At 33.6% G+C, this 18,859-nt stretch overlaps 1 protein-coding gene across 1 annotated transcript in view; it reads left to right on the forward strand.

Moving 5' to 3' along the window:
- The window catches only part of LOC138702274 (serpin A9-like), a 238,260-nt gene that overhangs the window by 196,325 nt on the left and 23,076 nt on the right, over positions 1–18,859 (forward strand). Inside the window, exons 4-5 of the mRNA XM_069829855.1 lie at positions 11,566–11,655; positions 12,321–12,516. Coding sequence (XP_069685956.1) covers positions 11,566–11,655; positions 12,321–12,516 — 286 coding nt within the window. The remainder of the gene's footprint in view (positions 1–11,565; positions 11,656–12,320; positions 12,517–18,859) is intronic.

Consider the following 18,859-nt stretch of genomic DNA (forward strand, 5'->3'; position numbering starts at 1 on the left):
AAGCCAATACAGTAATGCAGTGTGCCTTAAAATATTTATTTAAATATAAGTTTGTACATTTTACAAAATAAAGTTTGTGTTACAATGGCGTTTTAACGTACCGTATTACTGTTAACATACGAACTCCATACCGCTAGAGGAATCTATGTTATATCTCAATGAAAGGATGTAGATTATGGTTACTTTTAGTTTTTCTTTTCTTCCTCTCTTCCTTACTTCTTTGTCCATTTTGTGGTTCAGTGTACAGGCTAATTGTTTAGTCAACTGTCCGAAGACAGGTCTGAACCTCACAAGTGATACAAAAATGCACCACTTATGAGGCAACTAGGCCATGAGGTAATGGGATAGGACTACCAGTTCCTTTCCCCCTCCATTGAATACATCGCCGACTAGCTACATATTACACTAATCAGACTTCAGGTGCATAGAAAACAATTTGTTCTTCCTGTGATACGTATGATCAAGTGAAATGTACTGCCTGATAATAGATGTACATATCAGCCAGAACCTCAATCAGAGGATCAGTGTATAATAACGTATCTAAATTATAGACTGTCTAATTTTAATAAGTAATCGCTATAAAAGCATACAGTCAAACAATTAGAAATAAATCCTATTAAAAGGAAAAAGAACTGTGTTGGAGGGCTGTTGAAATGTTTTTGAACAACTATTACACTGTCTTTTACTACGTCATACTACTTTTGACCAGTAAAACGGTACGAAAGGACGTCTTTCAATCAATTATGACTGCTTATCGCACAATTTTATCGCTTCCCTAGCATTTGTTTATTTTTATCGCTTCCCTAGCATTTGTTTCTTTTTATCACTACTCTAGCATTTGTTTCTTTGTTTGCCAGCATTTCAAACTGCAAATTCTTTACGGTACTATAAAACATGCTTTGCGATCGTAATTTGTTTCCCACATAGATAGTCGACTGAAAATGGCGGCTCCGTTCAAACTTTTGGTGAAAGTAACATTAGTGAAATATAATTTTAGTAAGTCAATTAATATCTATTTTATTGTATTCGAGTACTTTATTTCTTTTAATCGTTATATACTTTCTTCTGTTTTTATCACCTTCCTACCATTTGTTTCTTTGGTTACCACATTTCAAACTGTAAATTCTTTACGGTACTATAAAACATGCTTTGCGATCGTCATTTGCTTACAGCATAGACAGTCAACTGAAAATGGTGGTTCCGTTGAAACGTTTTGGTGAAGTTAACATTAGTGAAATAGAATTTCAGCAAGTCAATTAATATTTTATTTTTTTTAGAGTACTTTATTTCTTTTAATCTTTGTTCTACCTTCTTCTAATCGTGTGATAGTCAATTAAATTCCACTCGAGTTTCGATTTTCTCTAGATAAATCTGCGAGTCGAACACGTATGGCAGATTTATCGATAAAATCAAAACCTCTAATGAGATAGCTGTTGAAAAGAATGACATGGCGCTGCTTTGTGAATGCCCTAACCTTCTATTGAAACTACGAGACTGAAAAAGTAAATAAATAAGTGAATCATCGTCGGTAACTGTACAGTACGGAGATCTGCTCATTCAATGACATGATTATTTTACTGTAAATCTACGACGTACGACTCCCGGTGTTTTTCTCCAAGGAATCCATGCTAAGGATTTTATCGCCAATTAAAATCCATCGCCTTCGGTTGGATTTGAATCTCTAAATCTCGGATCCATGATAACCATAAATCCACCAAAAAGCAACTGGAAGAATCTGAGGTAACTACGAACTAATGGAGAACAAGCATTAATTTGGATGTTTCAAAGGTTGATGTTTATTTTAATGTGAATAAAAATACATAGGCTTACAATTAAAAAAAATAATCTTCCTACTCCAAAATCTCGGTAAATTAGGTTTCAACAATCTCACTTCAATTTTAACGACTCAAGACTTAACATTTCCGAATACATGCTGATCGGTGACACGCAAAATTATTGTAGATGTGGGAAATCCTGAAAATGAGAGAAAAGATTGCATACAATAAATAATAATAATAATAACAATAATAATAATAATAATAATAATAATAATAAATAACTTAGCGCTTGTAATCTTACATATATTAATTCTTACTGTACAGAATGAAAAGTATTCAGTGACAGTCTTTTCAAGGGACGAATCTTGAGCATAGTATGAATGGAAAAGGCCTTTACCATATTTTTGTTTCCCTACCCTTAGATTTCCCGGAAATAATATTATTTTACATAATAAATTATCTTTATCCTATAAGAGGCATTTTATAAAAGTTTTTACATCAGAATTCTCAATTACAACATATATTTTGCATGATGTTTATGACTCGTTTACGGTTTAATAGTATTTTAATACACTAGCTACCAAAAAGTAATTGGGCACTGTTTTTTCCCCTTTAGAGCCTCATGATACCACCTCTTGTTGCTATAACACCAGCCACCCTGTCAGGCATGCTCTCCACTAGTTTGTGTAGGATATCCAATGGAATGCGTCGCCATTCCTCTTGCAACATGGCACTCAGTTGGACAATGGAAGTTGACCGCATCTCCCGAGACCTCAATCGCCTGTCCTATTTGTCCCAAATGTGCTCTATGGGATTGAGACCAGGACTCTGTGCAGGCCAGTCCAACCGGTGAACATTATTGTCTGCATAGCACTGCATAGTAGCCGCCGAAACATGGGGCCAACTTCCATATCCATAGTGTACTTTAATTATGAGTAATGGATGTTTGGTAACGCTGCTACCGGGATGTAAACGAATTTAAAACTTTCTTCTCAACTGCCTGAATAATGACATCATTACTTCACAGACATTCTTTGCTGTTATACTTCAAGACTACTGATATTATTAATTATAATTACTAATACTCGGATGGTTCACAATGAAATGCGTAACATTTTATTCTCAAATGTAAAATAAGTTACTGAAAGCCACGTAAAAATAAAATGCTTTTCATGGGTCATATTAGTATAGGTAGGAAGTTCGTACCAAAACATAGCTTTCAGGTTGACTGCAGCCACGCATATAGATCAAGTCGGCTCTAACTCACTAGCTGTCTGCTGTGTATACTAATTCTGTTCACATAAACAACTCACAGTATATCCGCAACTGTGGTCGGATGGCTTTCGTAATTACATTACAGCAATATGCACAGTAGAGAAACAGCTTCATTACGTGCTAACGTTTGTAGCGGAGTTATGCAGTTTAGGGAGTGGTTTTTAACATGACAGAATTTAAATCTTCCATTCACACGAAGTTGAATGCAAAATTTCAAGATTTACGGGTAATCATACAAGCCTATCAGCAAATGCAGATTACATATTCCGTGAAAATTATGTAATGTGTATACATAATGTAAAGAAGGAATATTATTTCAGAGACGCTATGCTACGAAGTATTTGTATGGAATACTTTTCTTTGTATGAGAGATACAACAAGCAAGACAAACATTTTAATAGTTCAAAATTTGACTCAAAATATACATAATTTTTTCTTTCTCGACCTAAGTACAGTATGATGGTCGTATGTTTCAATATCCATTGCCAAGAGAGGTTTTGAGTTCGTCGATTAATTTAGGAGCAAACTTGTTTGAAAGGATATTGAAACATACCAACATCATAAATAGATCGAGGAAGCAAAAAAATGATTAATTTGAAATCGATTTTATTCGGAGAAAGAAACAATGTTTTGCAATCACCATTTCTTTTCAAACCACATAATTTACTTACACATCCCTCCAGGTTGCAGAAGGACGTTCCAGTAGTGTCGCAGAAGCACTTACAATTTCCTTCTATGTGTATACTACCAGGGAAGCAGCTTTCCATTGACTTATGCGGCTGCACTGATGGCACTAGACACACAAAATCGACAAGTTCATAGCTTTAGTATTTCTTTATGTTGAAGCGGTTGTTGAACAGAGCTCGGAGGGCGAGGGAAGGCAATGGGAACATGAGGAAGACAAGAAAAACAAGTGGAATACAAGGAGAACGAGGGGATTGCGAGGAAAACAAGGGGAATAAATTAAATCAAAGGACAAAGAAAAGACAAGGAGAACAAGGGGAAGGAAAGGAAAACATGGACTAGAGCAAACAGCATACTTTCTTTTACTTTAATATGTGTAGACTTCACAGAAATTGAATTCTAAACAGTTTTATTTTTTAATCTCTACTATTTTTGTTAATTTAACAATAATTTTAGCTCTAATAAGAATAAAGCGTATCAGATTTGTGATGATGTGGAGTTGTTAGCAGAAGAGGAGACGATACTAAAGGATATGCTACTGGAGCTAAATGAAAGCTGTAAGCGCCATGGGATAAAGATCAATGCAAATAAGACGAAGACCATGATTACAGGAAGAAAAAAAAAGAAGATGAAAGTGCGAATTCTAAAAGAGGCAGAAGAACAAGTGAACAGCATCAAACACTTCGGGTTTGCTACAAGCAGTAACATAAGCTACTGCCAGGAAGTCAAAAGGAGGATAGCAATGGCAAAGGAAAATTTTAATTGAAAAAGGAGCATCTTCTATTGTTCTCTTAAAGAAGAACAAAGGAAGAGATTAAGGAAGTGCTTTGTGTGGAGTATGGTATTGTATGGGGGCAGAAAATGGACATTATGACGAAGTGAAGAGAAGCGAATAGAAGCATTTGAATGTAGCGTGTGAAATGGACAGATAGAATAAAATGAAGCTGTGTTGGAAAGAGTGTGTGAAGAAAGAATGATGCTGAAACTGATCAGGAAGAGAAAAAGGAATTAGTTGGGTCACTGGCTGAGAAGAAACTGCCTACTGAAGGATGCACTGGAAGGAATGGTGAACGGGAGAAGAGGTCGGGGTAGAAGAAGGTATCAGATGATAGACGACATTAAGCTATATGGATCATATGAGGAGACTAAGAGGAAGACAGAAAATAGGAAAGATTGGAGAATTGTGGGTTTTCAGTGAAAGTCTTCTCCTGGGGCAGAACAGGTATATATGTGTGTATATGTATGTATGTATGTATGTATGTATGTATGTATGTATGTATGTATGTATGCATGCATGTATGAATGTATCTATGTATGTAGGCTATGTATGTATGTATGTATGTATGCATGTATGTGTGTATGTATCCTTAGAAACCCCTCAAATGCGCCACCATTAGACATAATGTAACTTTATAGGACATTTTAATATCAAAATAGACAGTCAGATGAAAATGCTAAAAAATTCGTTCTCAAATAAGTAACTAATCCTTTGAAATATAAGTATTAGTGTTGGTAAATAATTTCTACGGGAAATGAAGGGAATAAGGGCACAATCTTTGCTAGAAATGATGATGATGATGATGATGATGATGATGATGATGATGATGATGAAAAAGAGAAGATATAGGCCTAGCTCTTACCTGCTTCATTATTCCCTCGAATCAAGCCAGCATACTGAAAGAAAGAAGTCAATTGTAATTGTTCCGCGTAAGATAAAGACTAACACAGATGTGACGATAATGATGCATCGTGGAATGCAAATTGTAGGAAAGCAGAAGCAAGTCACTTACTCTGAGATAATAGCCCATATTCAACAGCAGCTTTGTTCACTAAAAGCCTTCAGAAGTGCCGGATAACGAACCCCAACTTCTTTTATGCGTAACATTTTAGCAACTATATTCCCACACCCATTGAAAAATGGACCTATTTAGTCAGAATAGTCCATATTATCACCCCCTAAATATTTACTATTCCTCCTTAATCGCCCTGTATATACAAACTGTGAAGATAATGAGTGCCTTTCGCTAATGGTTCATAGAGGATGCAATTTGTAACCAAACGTGTCTAATACAATTTTACTTTCTTATTAGTGAAAGATTGTTGCAAAAACTCGATTTAAAAATGTCACAGTTGAAAAATCGTTTAGTGTAGTGCATTGTAATCCATATTTGAAAGGAAAAATAGTACATCATTTATATTCCCTGTTTCTAAGTTTTACAGCTATTTAATTTACTTACCTGTAGTATAAGTAAAAGAAACGGTACAAGTTTCATGTCTGTGGTTGAAACCATCAGATGCAGAACCTACACTTGTGAGCAAAGTTTGTCATTCTGAGTAAATTTTTCTAAAATTTCCATCCTAATGAATTGAGTCAGTGATTGCAACTCGGGTAATTAAATACAAACAATTGATCAACATTCAACTAATTGCACATTGTGCTCAATGGCATTGCAACTCATAAAAGATCGACCCATTACAAATAAAAAAAAGTGTGCGTAGAATATATTCTGCAGTCAAACAAAAATAGAATGATTTACTGGGGACTTAATAAAGAGCACTAAGGGTGCTATTCATAGACATTTCTCTAGCCCGCGCTACGAGCGTGCTAAACTAGCCCCGGCTATCGACTGATTACTTGTACAGGATTTATATCATATCGCTAACACTGGTTTATGAATACGAAAAACGTTAATTCGCTGATCATCCACCGGAAGCCCGCGCTAAGAATGTATATGAATATGGCCCTAAATGATCACGTGCATCAACGTCGGTTAGCTTAACCATCATTAAACTTTCTACTTAACTCATGGTTAAACATTTTTACCGTGCATCGACCACGTTTAGTATTTTAAACAGAATGCTTACCACGGTAAGTTCTAACTGGCTATAACGACGTAGAGGAGATACGGCTGTGGTACAATAAAGTGGCATATTATGCACGATTTTCACTAACGATGAAGACTGTTTATAATGCTTGAGTACAAAAAAAAATGTATATTTTATTATCTCTCTGATTATCTTGCGATGTAACGTTGAGAAAATCTCAAACGAAGTAAAGACAATTTTAAATTTCTATGTATATACTTCATCGAGCTAGAGTTAGGTGGTGAACACAGAGGGGTTGGAAGGGATGGAGGTACTGGACGCTTATTTCTCTTTCAGTCGTCCAGGAGGAAAGTCAAAGAGGACACATTGCTACGTGATATAAGTCGTGTGTTTTTAGTAGTGAAACCAGTTCGTAGAATCGAACTTCAGCCTGCTTATAAATCAAGAACAAGGACAACATGATCAAGACAGAGAGGTATTAAAAATGCTGTTGCATACTGCGTATTAAGTCGAATATATTTATTTTGAAGAAGTTCGTGATTTCAAAGATGTTTAATTGCGTATTGTTTTTGCCATGATATGTAGAGCTTTTTCCTTAGTAACTGTACTGTATGTTGAATGATGAAGTATAACTATTTTTATTTATTTATTTCCTGCATATCTGTTAGGCTATTTATTTACTTATTTGCCTGCCTATCTGTTAGGCTATTTATTTATTTATTTATTTGCCTGCCTGTCTGTTAGGCTATTTACTTACTTATATATTTATTTATCTGCCTGTCTGTTAGGCTATTTGTTTATTTATTTTCCTGCCTGTCTGCTAGGCTATTTGTTTATTTATTTGCCTGCCTGTCTGTTAGGCTATTTACTTATTTATTTATTTATTCATTTATCTGCCTGTCTGTAAGGCTATTTATTTATTTTCCTGCCTGTCTGCTAGGCTATTTGTTTATTTATTTGCCTGCCTGTCTGTTAGGCTATTTATTTATTTATTTATTCATTTATCTGCCTGTCTGTAAGGCTATTTGTTTATTTATTTTCCTGCCTGTCTGCTAAGCTATTTATTTATTTTCCTGCCTGTCTGTTAGGCTATTTATTTATTTATTTACTTATTTATCTGCCTGTCTGTTAGGCTATTTATTTATTTATTTATTCATTTATCTGCCTGTCTGTAAGGCTATTTATTTATTTATTCATTTATCTGCCTGTCTGTAAGGCTATTTATTTATTTATTTTCCTGCCTGTCTGCTAGACTATTTGTTTATTTATTTGCCTGCCTGTCTGTTAGGCTATTTACTTATTTATTTATTTATTTATTTATTTATTTATTTATTTATTTATTCATTTATCTGCCTGTCTGTAAGGCCATTTGTTTATTTATTTTCCTGCCTGTCTGCTAAGCTATTTGTTTATTTATTTTCCTGCCTGTCTGTTAGGCTATTTATTTATTTATTTATTCATTTATCTGCCTGTCTGTAAGGCTATTTATTTATTTATTTATTTATTCATTTATCTGCCTGTCTGTAAGGCTATTTGTTTATTTATTTTCCTGCCTGTCTGCTAAGCTATTTGTTTATTTATTTTCCTGCCTGTCTGTTAGGCTATTTATTTATTTATTTATTCATTTATCTGCCTGTCTGTAAGGCTATTTATTCATTTATTTATTTATTCATTTATCTGCCTGTCTGTAAGGCTATTTGTTTATTTATTTTCCTGCCTGTCTGCTAAGCTATTTGTTTATTTATTTTCCTGCCTGTCTGTTAGGCTATTTATTTATTTATTCATTTATCTGCCTGTCTGTAAGGCTATTTATTTATTTATTTATTCATTTATCTGCCTGTCTGTAAGGCTATTTATTTATTTATTTTCCTGCCTGTCTGCTAGGCTATTTGTTTGTTTATTTATTTGCCTGCCTGTCTGTTAGGCTATTTATTTGTTTATTTATATGCCTGTCTGTTAGGCTATTTATTTATTTATCTGCCTGTCTGTTAGGCTATTTGTTTATTTATTTATTTACTTATTTATCTGCCTGTCTGTTAGGCTATGTATTTATTTATCTGCGTGTCTGTTAGGCTATTTATTTATTTATCTGCCTGTCTGTTAGGCTATTTGTTTATTCATTTATTTGCCTCTCTGTTAGGCTATTTATATATTTATTTTATTTATTTATTTACTTATTTATTTGTTTATTTATTGATTTATTTACTTATTTATTTATTTACTTATTTATTTACTTGTTTATTTGTTTATTTATTTATTTATTTACTTATTTATTTATTTATTTATTTATTTATTTATTTATTTATTTATGTATTTATGTATTTACTTACTTAATTACTTACTTACTTATTTACGTATTTACTTATTTACTTATTTATTTATTTATTTATATATTTATCTGCCTGTCTGTAAGGCTATTTATTTATTTATTTATTTATTTGCCTGCCTGTCTGTTAGGCTATTTATTTATTTATTTATTTGCCTCTCTGTTAGGCTATTTATTTATTTATTTACTTATTTATTTATTTGTTTATTTATTTATTTAATTACTTGTTTATTTATTTATTTAATTACTTGTTTATTTATTTATTTACTTGTTTATTTGTTTATTTATTTATTTACTTATCTATTTATTTATCTAGTTATTTACTTATTTATTTATTTATTTATTTATTTATTTATTTATTTATTTATTTATTTATTTATTTATTTATTTATTTACTTAATTACTTATTTACTTGTTTACTTGTTTGTTTGTTTGTTTGTTTGTTTCCTGCTTATCCATTCATCCACTTATTTACTTCTGCATACACTAGACTCTTGCTAATCCAGCAATTCCTTGCACAGAAGGATGCCAGATTTGCAAGTGTGGGATTACTGAGAGAGCTTAAAAATGTCATTAAATGTAATGTTCAACCATATACTTCTTAAAATTGGGCCTTTTGTGTCATGTAATAGGCGTTTATTTTACCCACTGGGTTTGTGTAATGGAACTGATGGTTCAGTCGACTAGTTTTAACAGTTCGCTGATGGAAATTCAGTAGTTCTCACTTCATAGTTTACTTAAATGGCAATTCCACTTAAATTATGAACGAGACTATCACCATTTTGAGCTCTATATTATTTGTGCCAACCATAATAAGAATTTTAACATAAAATTCTTCCGGATAAATACAAGTCTTTAACCATTGAAGCGTTGCACTAGTTTAAGAGAATGGCAAACTCTCCTTTTCGTTATGTATAGATTCTAGGAATGTTATTCCTTTTACAACACCTAAAATGTATTTTTTAAGAATTGCGGCACCATAACATTTTTATACCATTGTGGTGCTTTCCCTGTATTTTGTTTGACGAGGAAATAAGCGAGTGCTTTCCTACAGTGCAGAGGAACCATTCCTCATTCCAGGACGTCTGTTGTTATTTGAGGCTAGAAACGTGGAACTAATTGTCACGCTTATGTCATAACTAGCGACGTAACAGAAAACTCTATTTCAACTTTCGTGTATAAAAGGATAGCACTAGTCCATAGTCGACATTAGCTTACAACCCCCACAATACAGCGCCTGAACTGGTAACCGCCATTTAAATAACAATGGAAAGCCTTAAGGTACAGTATTTATAAAAGAAATGTACATACGATAATGTAAAAAAAAAAAAAAAAACTTTTCATTCATAAGATAGTAAAGTTTCTGTGTTGGTGTTACTTGTGATTTGAACGTTTAGGCTATATGTACGGTATATAAACTGACTCGATAAAATATTCTTGAGAGAGGTGTAGGAAGACATAATATATCACAATAATATGTCCTTACGTTTTATAAATAAACTAGCCGTACCCGTGCGCTCCGCTGCACCCGTTAGAAATAAATATAAAGTAATTACATAATTGAAATAGGACATTTGATCCAGGGAACATTCGTGTTTGATAGAAGGATAAATCGTTTATTATGTTACTTAATTTAAATTGTATTTAAAAATTAAAATGCGATCATTTTGATCCAGAGACCACTCATTTGGTCATAAAAATTATTTTAGGAAATACAGGAAACGAATGCCTATCAAGTTTTCTGTGCATAAGAAGCTATTTTAATCTTACCTGTCCTCGATTCACTCTGAAGTTACTGTAATAACATTATAGGCCTAGCATTATGTCCATCTAGAGAAACTACACTTTCCAATGGTGAATTAATAATTAATTATACAAATCGGTTAATTTAGCTTCCCATATTACTTCATACAAACACAGAAACATTCTCTGTAGGCTATGTTTCATAGCTTTCGATTGTTGTCCAAGGTCCCTTATAGACGAAGTCATTTGTTTTTTATTTCATTACACAGCCTTAGATGCCGTTGTTATTGTAATTTTGAAACTCATTTATCTCATTAAATATCAGTCCTATCAAAATTTTTCAGGGAATAAAACTCATCGAAAATTATTTTTAATGAAACTTTTGTTATGTAATATTTTTCATGAAAATTAATAATAAGGGAGATATTTCGATTTATTTAATTCAAGCCCCCTTATAACCCCCCTTTTAAATAAAATATTTTGAATGCCATATAGCCTAAATTCTAAGATACAACGAACTTAATTTACATTCCAATTGTCATATAAATCGGTTCAGCCATTATCGCGTGAAAAGGTAACAAACATCCAGACAGACATACAAACAAAAATTTAAAAAAAGCGATTTTCGGTTTCAGAGCGGTTAATTATATATGTTAGGACCAATTATTTTTGGAAAATGGAAAATTACCAGAAAAATTTCGGCTACAGATTTATTATTAGTATAGATTCTTCGTACTAATTGTTAAACGTGTAACATTCGGCAAGAGATGTTTTGTTTATGAAACTGACAATAAAAACTGTCCGCAGTTGTGTGTATGTACTCTTTATGTGTATAGATACAATTGAATCTCTGTATGTTTGTATGTTTTTCTTTGGCATGAAATTACCAAATTTACGACAGTTTTTGTATATATTATTATTTTAATCCTGCAGGTCCTTAGAACTTTCCTGGTAGTATTCGCGCTCGTGGCAGTGGCAGCCGTTAGCGCATTTCCTGGATTCAGCGAAACCTCTCACCATGAGGTAATACAAGAAAAGAGTAATCATACCTCAGGCATATATCGATTTCCTGTAGAATTGCCAATTCTTTTCAAGTTGTCCAATATATACACGTGTCTATAAAGGTAAGCGTTCACTACATCGTATCGCACTCCTCGTACGAATCGCACGCAACGGATATTTTAAGAGCAGTGCGTTCACTGTAACGGCTTCACCTCATCGCCTCATCGGATTCCCCTATCAGCTGTTTAAAACATGACGTCGTACGATATTGACATTACTGAAAGCAGAGGAGTTGAGGTTAGGTCTATTAATTACGTCTGTTAGCGAATAATAATTTGTATAATTCTTCGCAATTTTCTACACGCGAAATAAGTTTTCCGTCTGCCATTTTGGCGCAACACTGAACATGACACAACATAATAGTAACAGTTGACCAATTAAAATTGATTTATTAAAGAAGGCCATGATCGCACGCATCGTAAAAGTTGCCCATCCGAGAAACGTGGACGGATTTGCCGCGAGGCGATGCGTCCGATACGATGTAGTGAACGCGGTTACATAACAATTACTGCAAAGATAGTCTTTTTCCGATCCGTGCGATTCGATGTAGTGAACGCTTACCTTAATACAAATAAAACTAAAACTAAAAATTTAACCGAAAAATTAATATCGCTTCCATTCTTCAGGCTCACCCAAAATACAAGTTTGAATACGCCGTTCATGACCCACATACCGGTGACGTCAAGGAACAGTGGGAGTCCAGGGATGGAGACGCAGTGAAGGGATCTTACAGTCTGAAGGAAGCTGATGGAGGAACCCGCACCGTGGAGTACCACGCCGACAAACACAACGGTTTCATCGCCGTCGTCAAGAAAGCTGGAGGTCACTCCAAACCTGAGATCACTTACCATGGAGCCAAACCTCATTACTAAATTTGTATAAATCTGTACTTGCAGTACAACTTACCACGGGGACAAGATTTTCTATTAGCTGTTGTTAAATTTCCATCGTTGCTTTTATCATCATCATCATCATCATCATCATGTTTATGCATATTCTATCTCATGAAGTAAATATTTGAAATATTGGAAGTTATTTCTTCCTGACATTTCTGCTATTTCTGTTGATATGCATATGTAATTCACTATTAATTTCGGGATATGATCCATTAGTCATTTCAACATATGGTTTTCATATTTTTCTTTTGTATTTCAGTATTTTGCCTATTAATTTAAAACGGTTTAGTTCCAACTGAGTAAGTCCGCCGAGTTAGTTCTGTAGTAGCGCTTCTGCCTCCAGACTAGCCGGCCCGGGTTCAATTCCCGGCGGAGTCAGAGATTTTCATGTAAAATTTCTACCTCTGGACTAGGGGAGATGGCGGTGTACAACTTCTAATCACTAAATAGTGCACCAATATGCATGGGTTAAATCCTAAATCTCTCCGCAGTGCATATGAAGAGAAGGCATATGTCACTGTTGATAGTGATTCGTCCGTCGGTTGGGGACGTTAAGCCTGGCGGTCCCCATGGTACTATTCGACAGGGGTAGGGTACGTGCCGGCACCGGGTTTCCCTTACTCCCTTCCTCATCTTCATCATTCCTACCCATTTCCTACACTACACTTACACGAATACTTACACATACACTCACCCTAGTACACGACCTAACTCTCCACAGATACACATCATTCATAACGTGGTCCGCCGAAGTGGTGTGCAACAATAAAATAGCTCACAGTTCTACCATCTATCAGTAATATGCGGAATCCGAATCACGAACGTGATGTGGGTAGGCATAGATACATACACACAGTTTCATCTGAGTATTTTAATTCTTTCTTTATCCAGAAGTGTGTGCCTTTTTATCGCTTCAGGAAAACCTATTTTTGTTTAAATGTTTTTATATTTAAACTGAGGTTAAAAATGAAGGGACAAATGATAATCTCGCTATTACTATAAGTTTTCAGAATTTCAATTGTTATTTTTTATGTTTAAGGCTTTATTCATCATCCAGCAAAAATTAGTAAACTCATAATATATCTGTTGTTGAATTTTGTATTTAAATTTTTCTAGATATTTATTAATGTAAATAAACTATTTATGTATTGAAGATGAAATACTAGTCCTCTTTTAAGTTCCTCAAATGCTATTAAATGTTTATGTTTGAATGACAACACTTGGTGGACGTGATAGATAGGGTAAAGGTAAGAGATTAATTCTGGCATCTTGTCAAAGTTTGCCTTAGTTTGAAATTATATTTCGAAATAACCGTGTTCATTACTCAGAAATTATTCTGATATTATTTTGCTTGCATCGTTATATTTTACAGTTTACTCTATTACTACCGCGTAACTTTTGAAGTAATTTTTTAAATGCATATTTGAAGACCTCCCTGGAAGAAGAGCGTAACATCAGATTCTTGAAATATGTGATGTAGGTGGAAAAAATAATTTTAAAGCTTTTATTTATAACTATAAATCATTGCGTTTAATGGCTGAATAAATTTGAATCCTTGTTTAGTCAAATGTTTGTTATAGTAAATATAGGCCTAATGAAATCTGTCCCTGAAATTATTTTTTTTCTCCTGAAATACGAATTATAATTCTGTTGGTTGTGGATACATCCTTACTCCGGGAAAGTCTTCATTTATGAAACTCAGATATAGTAAATAAGTATACATATTATATTCTACATTACCATACTTTTTGTCCGTATGATACTCAGCCATTCAGTCAGAGATTAGTTGATAGTGATGGTAGTAATGATGTTTATATTTACGATGATGAAGACAATGAAATTGTTGATGATGACATTAAGTTGACATTTATGCTGGTGAAGACATTAATTATATTGATGACAGTAATGATGTTGATATTTGATTATGAAGACATTAATGATATTGTTGACAGTAATGATGCTAATATTTATGATTATGGAGATATTAATGATATATTGATGACAGTAATGATGTTGATATTTATGATTATGAAGACATTAATGATATTGATGATTGATGATGTTGATATTTATGATTATAAAGACATTAATGATATTAATGGCAGTAATGTTGATATTTGTGATTATGAAGACATTAATGATATTGATGACAGTGATGACGTTGATATTTATGATTATGAAGACATTAATAATATTGATGGCAGTAAAGATATTGATATTTATGATTATGAAGACATTAATGATATTGATGACAGTAACAATGTTGATATATATGATTATGAAGACATTAATGATATTGAAAACAGTATTTATGATTATGAAGACATCAATGATATTGATGACAGTGATGACGTTGATATTTATGATTATGAAGACATTAATAATATTGATGGCAGTAAAGATATTGATATTTATGATTATGAAGACATTAATGATATTGATGACAGTAACAATGTTGATATATATGATTATGAAGACATTAATGATATTGATGACAGTATTTATGGTTATGAAGACATCAATGATATTGATGACAGTAATAATGTTGATATTTATGATTATGAAGGCATTAATGGTATTGATGACAGTAATGATGTGGATATTTATGATTATGAAGACATTAAATGATACTGATGACAGTAATGGTGTTGATATTTATGATTATGAAGACATTATTTATTTATTTATTTATTTATTTATTTATTTATTTATTTATTTATTCTGGTGTAGTTAAGGCCATCAGGCCTTCTCTTCCACAACATCAGGAATACAAATAAAATAATATAAATAAACAGAAAAAAATACACTATAATATACAAAGTAAAGCTACACAAGAAATAAAAAGAGAGAAAAAACACTATGAACAAAGTAAAGCCACACAAAAATATACACAGGCTGCAGTCACACAAACTTTAAATGAGTGATGAAGACATTAATGATATTGATGACAATAATGATGTTGATATTTTTGATTATGAAGACAGTAATGATATTGATGACAGTAATGATGTTGATATTTTTGATTATGAAGACATTAATGATATTGATGACAATAATGATGTTGATATTTTTGATTATGAAGACAGTAATGATATTGATGACAGTAATGATGTTGATATTTATGATTTTGAAGACATTAATGATATTGATGACAGTAATGATGTTGATATTTATGATTATGAAGACATTAATGATATTGATGACAGTAATGATGTTGATATTTATGATTATGAAGACAGTAATGATGTTGATGACAGTAATGATGTTGATATTTATGATTATGAAGACATTAATAATATTATTATATAATGTTGGCATTTATGATGGTGAGGAATTAATGATGTTGATTAAAGACACTGATGTTGGCATCTCTATGATGATAAAAACATTAACAATAATGGAAACATTTCTGACTAAGATATTGATGAAGACGTTAATGAAAACTCTAATGAATATGACCGTAATCACAATGGCGATGATGATGAAGTCTATTTTACAGTGCACATTGATTTCTGTTTAGGCTGCTCTCATCTTAAAGAACTTTCTCAAATTGTTTAAAACTAGGGTAAAGTTGCATTCCTGGCAGGCGCTGTGGCTTCCTAGGATATGTTAGCAATGTCATTGCAATGAAATGCGATGTTAGATAACGATTGTAGGTCAAGAGCAGTGAGAACTTCGTATCAGTTTCTGAATAAACCAGTTTCTTTTACGTCCTACATTTAATTCAATTAATTACCAGCTACTTCCACTTATATCACTAGACCGAACTGATAAGTGTCTCGGCATATATTAAGCAGTCTACGGATACGGGAATCAAAAGAAACTAGGCCTACGCACGTCCGGATGTAAATAAACCAGTGGCGGCTAGTGCTCTTGAAAATTTGACATTTCACATACTCGTGTTTCTTTTTTTTAACATTACATGCACTGGAATAGTTTGTAGGGTGAAATTTGCAGTAGGTCTACTTAATTTTCCTTGTGCATTGCCTGTATTTATATAAAAGGTTCATTATCTGTTAATTGTTCAAAAAATGGTGCGAGTATTTGGGTGCAAAACCACTCCGAATTATAATGTCTTGAAAGAATATGGGCCCTATTATTCGTGTGCAGTTATAGCATGCCACACCCAAACTCTTTTATCATGCAAGGGAACTTAGTGAACACCTATGGAGTAACGGTCAGCGCGTCTGGCCGCGAAAGCAGGTGGCCCGGGTTCGAATCCCGGTCGGGGCAAGTTACCTGGTTGAGGTTTTTTCCGGGTTTTTCCCTCAACCCAATACGAGCAACTTTCGGTGCTGGACCCCGGACTCATTTCACCGGCATTATCACTTTCATTTCATTCAGACGCTACATAAATAACGTAGATGTTGATACAGCGTCGTAAAATAACCTACTAAAATAAAAATAAACTTAGTGAATTAATCGGGGATTGTCTGTGCTCCAGTGCCTATAGGTTTCTGAACACACATTCATTCATTCATTCATTCATTCATTCATTTAGTGTTCTGCCAAAAGGGCAGGTCTTTTACTGCAAACCCAACATTATCCAGTCTTTCCTATTTTCTGCCTTCTGCTTTGCCTCCTCATACGATCCATATAGCTTAATGTCGTCTATCATCTGATATCTTCTGCCACGAACTCTTCTCTCGTTCACCATTTGTTCCAGTGCATCCTTCAGTAGGCAGTTTCTTCTCAACCAGTGACCCAACCAATTTCTTTACCGCTTTCTGATCAGCTTCAGCATCATTCTTTCTTCATCCACTCTTTCCAACACAGCTTCGTTTCTTACTCTGTCCATTTCACGCGTTCCATCCTTCTCCATATCCACATTTCAAAACACATCATAATCATTTAAATTAAACCAAACCACATCTGAGAAAATGATTAAGTGCCGAAGAACAGTACTGTCGTAATATTTTGTAAAACCCATTTACATAAATTCACACGACTCACGTCTTGCGGTTTCAATTCATGTATTACAGCCATTTTGTATGGTTTCAAATGTAATAATTTAGAAGCTCTATATGCTGAATTTTTTAAATGCCTACATTTTGAAACACGGAGTAGAGATTTCTTTGGAGAACGCTCGAATGATTGTCCAATTTTTTGTAATTTTTCTTCTGTTAGAACATGTTTATTTCTGTTAGGAATTATGTCGTTTATTCCTTCTATTTACCTAAGACAGTAAACAAGATTTCTTTGTGGAATCTGAACACCAGGAAACTTATTTGCAAATTGCCTGTACACTCCCCTGTAAGACTTTATTTTCACATAAGTGCCATACACAGAAAATGTCCTGTTGTAGTGTTAACACATAACTTTTGGGGTGGTATTTCAATAAACGTATAACGACAATAAACTGATTTTAATTCACACGCTCTCAACTATGCAATAATAAGAAATATACAGTACTTACATAGTAAGAGCAGTTAACATGTTAACTCGCTGTTTAGTCCAGCACAAATTGAGCTGGCGCCAAACTTTGACCTCGGCCTTGAGCGGTATTCGTTCGTTTGGTGGAGGAATCTCCAATCGCTGGGACGTTCTGTGTAAGAACGTTATAGGCTATTCGTTATCAAGTGAAACCAAATGCATGCGTGCGCCGCAGCTCATAATAAAAACCTTATGGTGGGGTAAGTGAGCTAGCTAGCTACAAGTGGAAGCGTGGCGAGGGAGGGAAGCTTCTGTGTCTGTTTTCACGCGCAAGTAGGTTTCACGAGATAATGAATGACCTAATCTTACATTAAATTTATGGTTGGGTTTTTCCGTCCGTATTTTAACAAACAATTTCTCATGTGCATTCCGCAACGAAAAAAGATTTACGAATTAAACTGGATTTGATACAATAAACACGTTGCAGCTCACACTAACTGATAAACTCTTGAACATAATTTTATTCTCTTGGTTTCACTCTGTTTATTGAATGTAAACATGAAAGGCTACGTAAAACTAACATCTTTAGTTGACACTAAAATATTAAGAAAGAAAAATGATAAGTATAGCCCAGTCACAGGTAACCCAGACACCGGTTTGAACCAATTGAAGTTAGTTGTATACAGTGTATAGTCAAGACTTGGTTTTTTTTTTCCGAGGTTGTTCTCAACAGTAAGGCGAATGTCAGGTAATCTATGGTGAATTCTTGGCCTCATCTCGCCAAATACAATCTCACTATCACAAATTCCATCGGCGCTAAATAACCCAGTAGTTGTTACAGAGTCAATAAATGAACAAATAAGATAAAAAAGACACCACATCTAGTTATCTATTTA

This window comes from Periplaneta americana, chromosome 6, assembly GCF_040183065.1.
Source record: "Periplaneta americana isolate PAMFEO1 chromosome 6, P.americana_PAMFEO1_priV1, whole genome shotgun sequence".
NCBI classification, from domain to species: Eukaryota; Metazoa; Arthropoda; class Insecta; order Blattodea; family Blattidae; genus Periplaneta; species Periplaneta americana.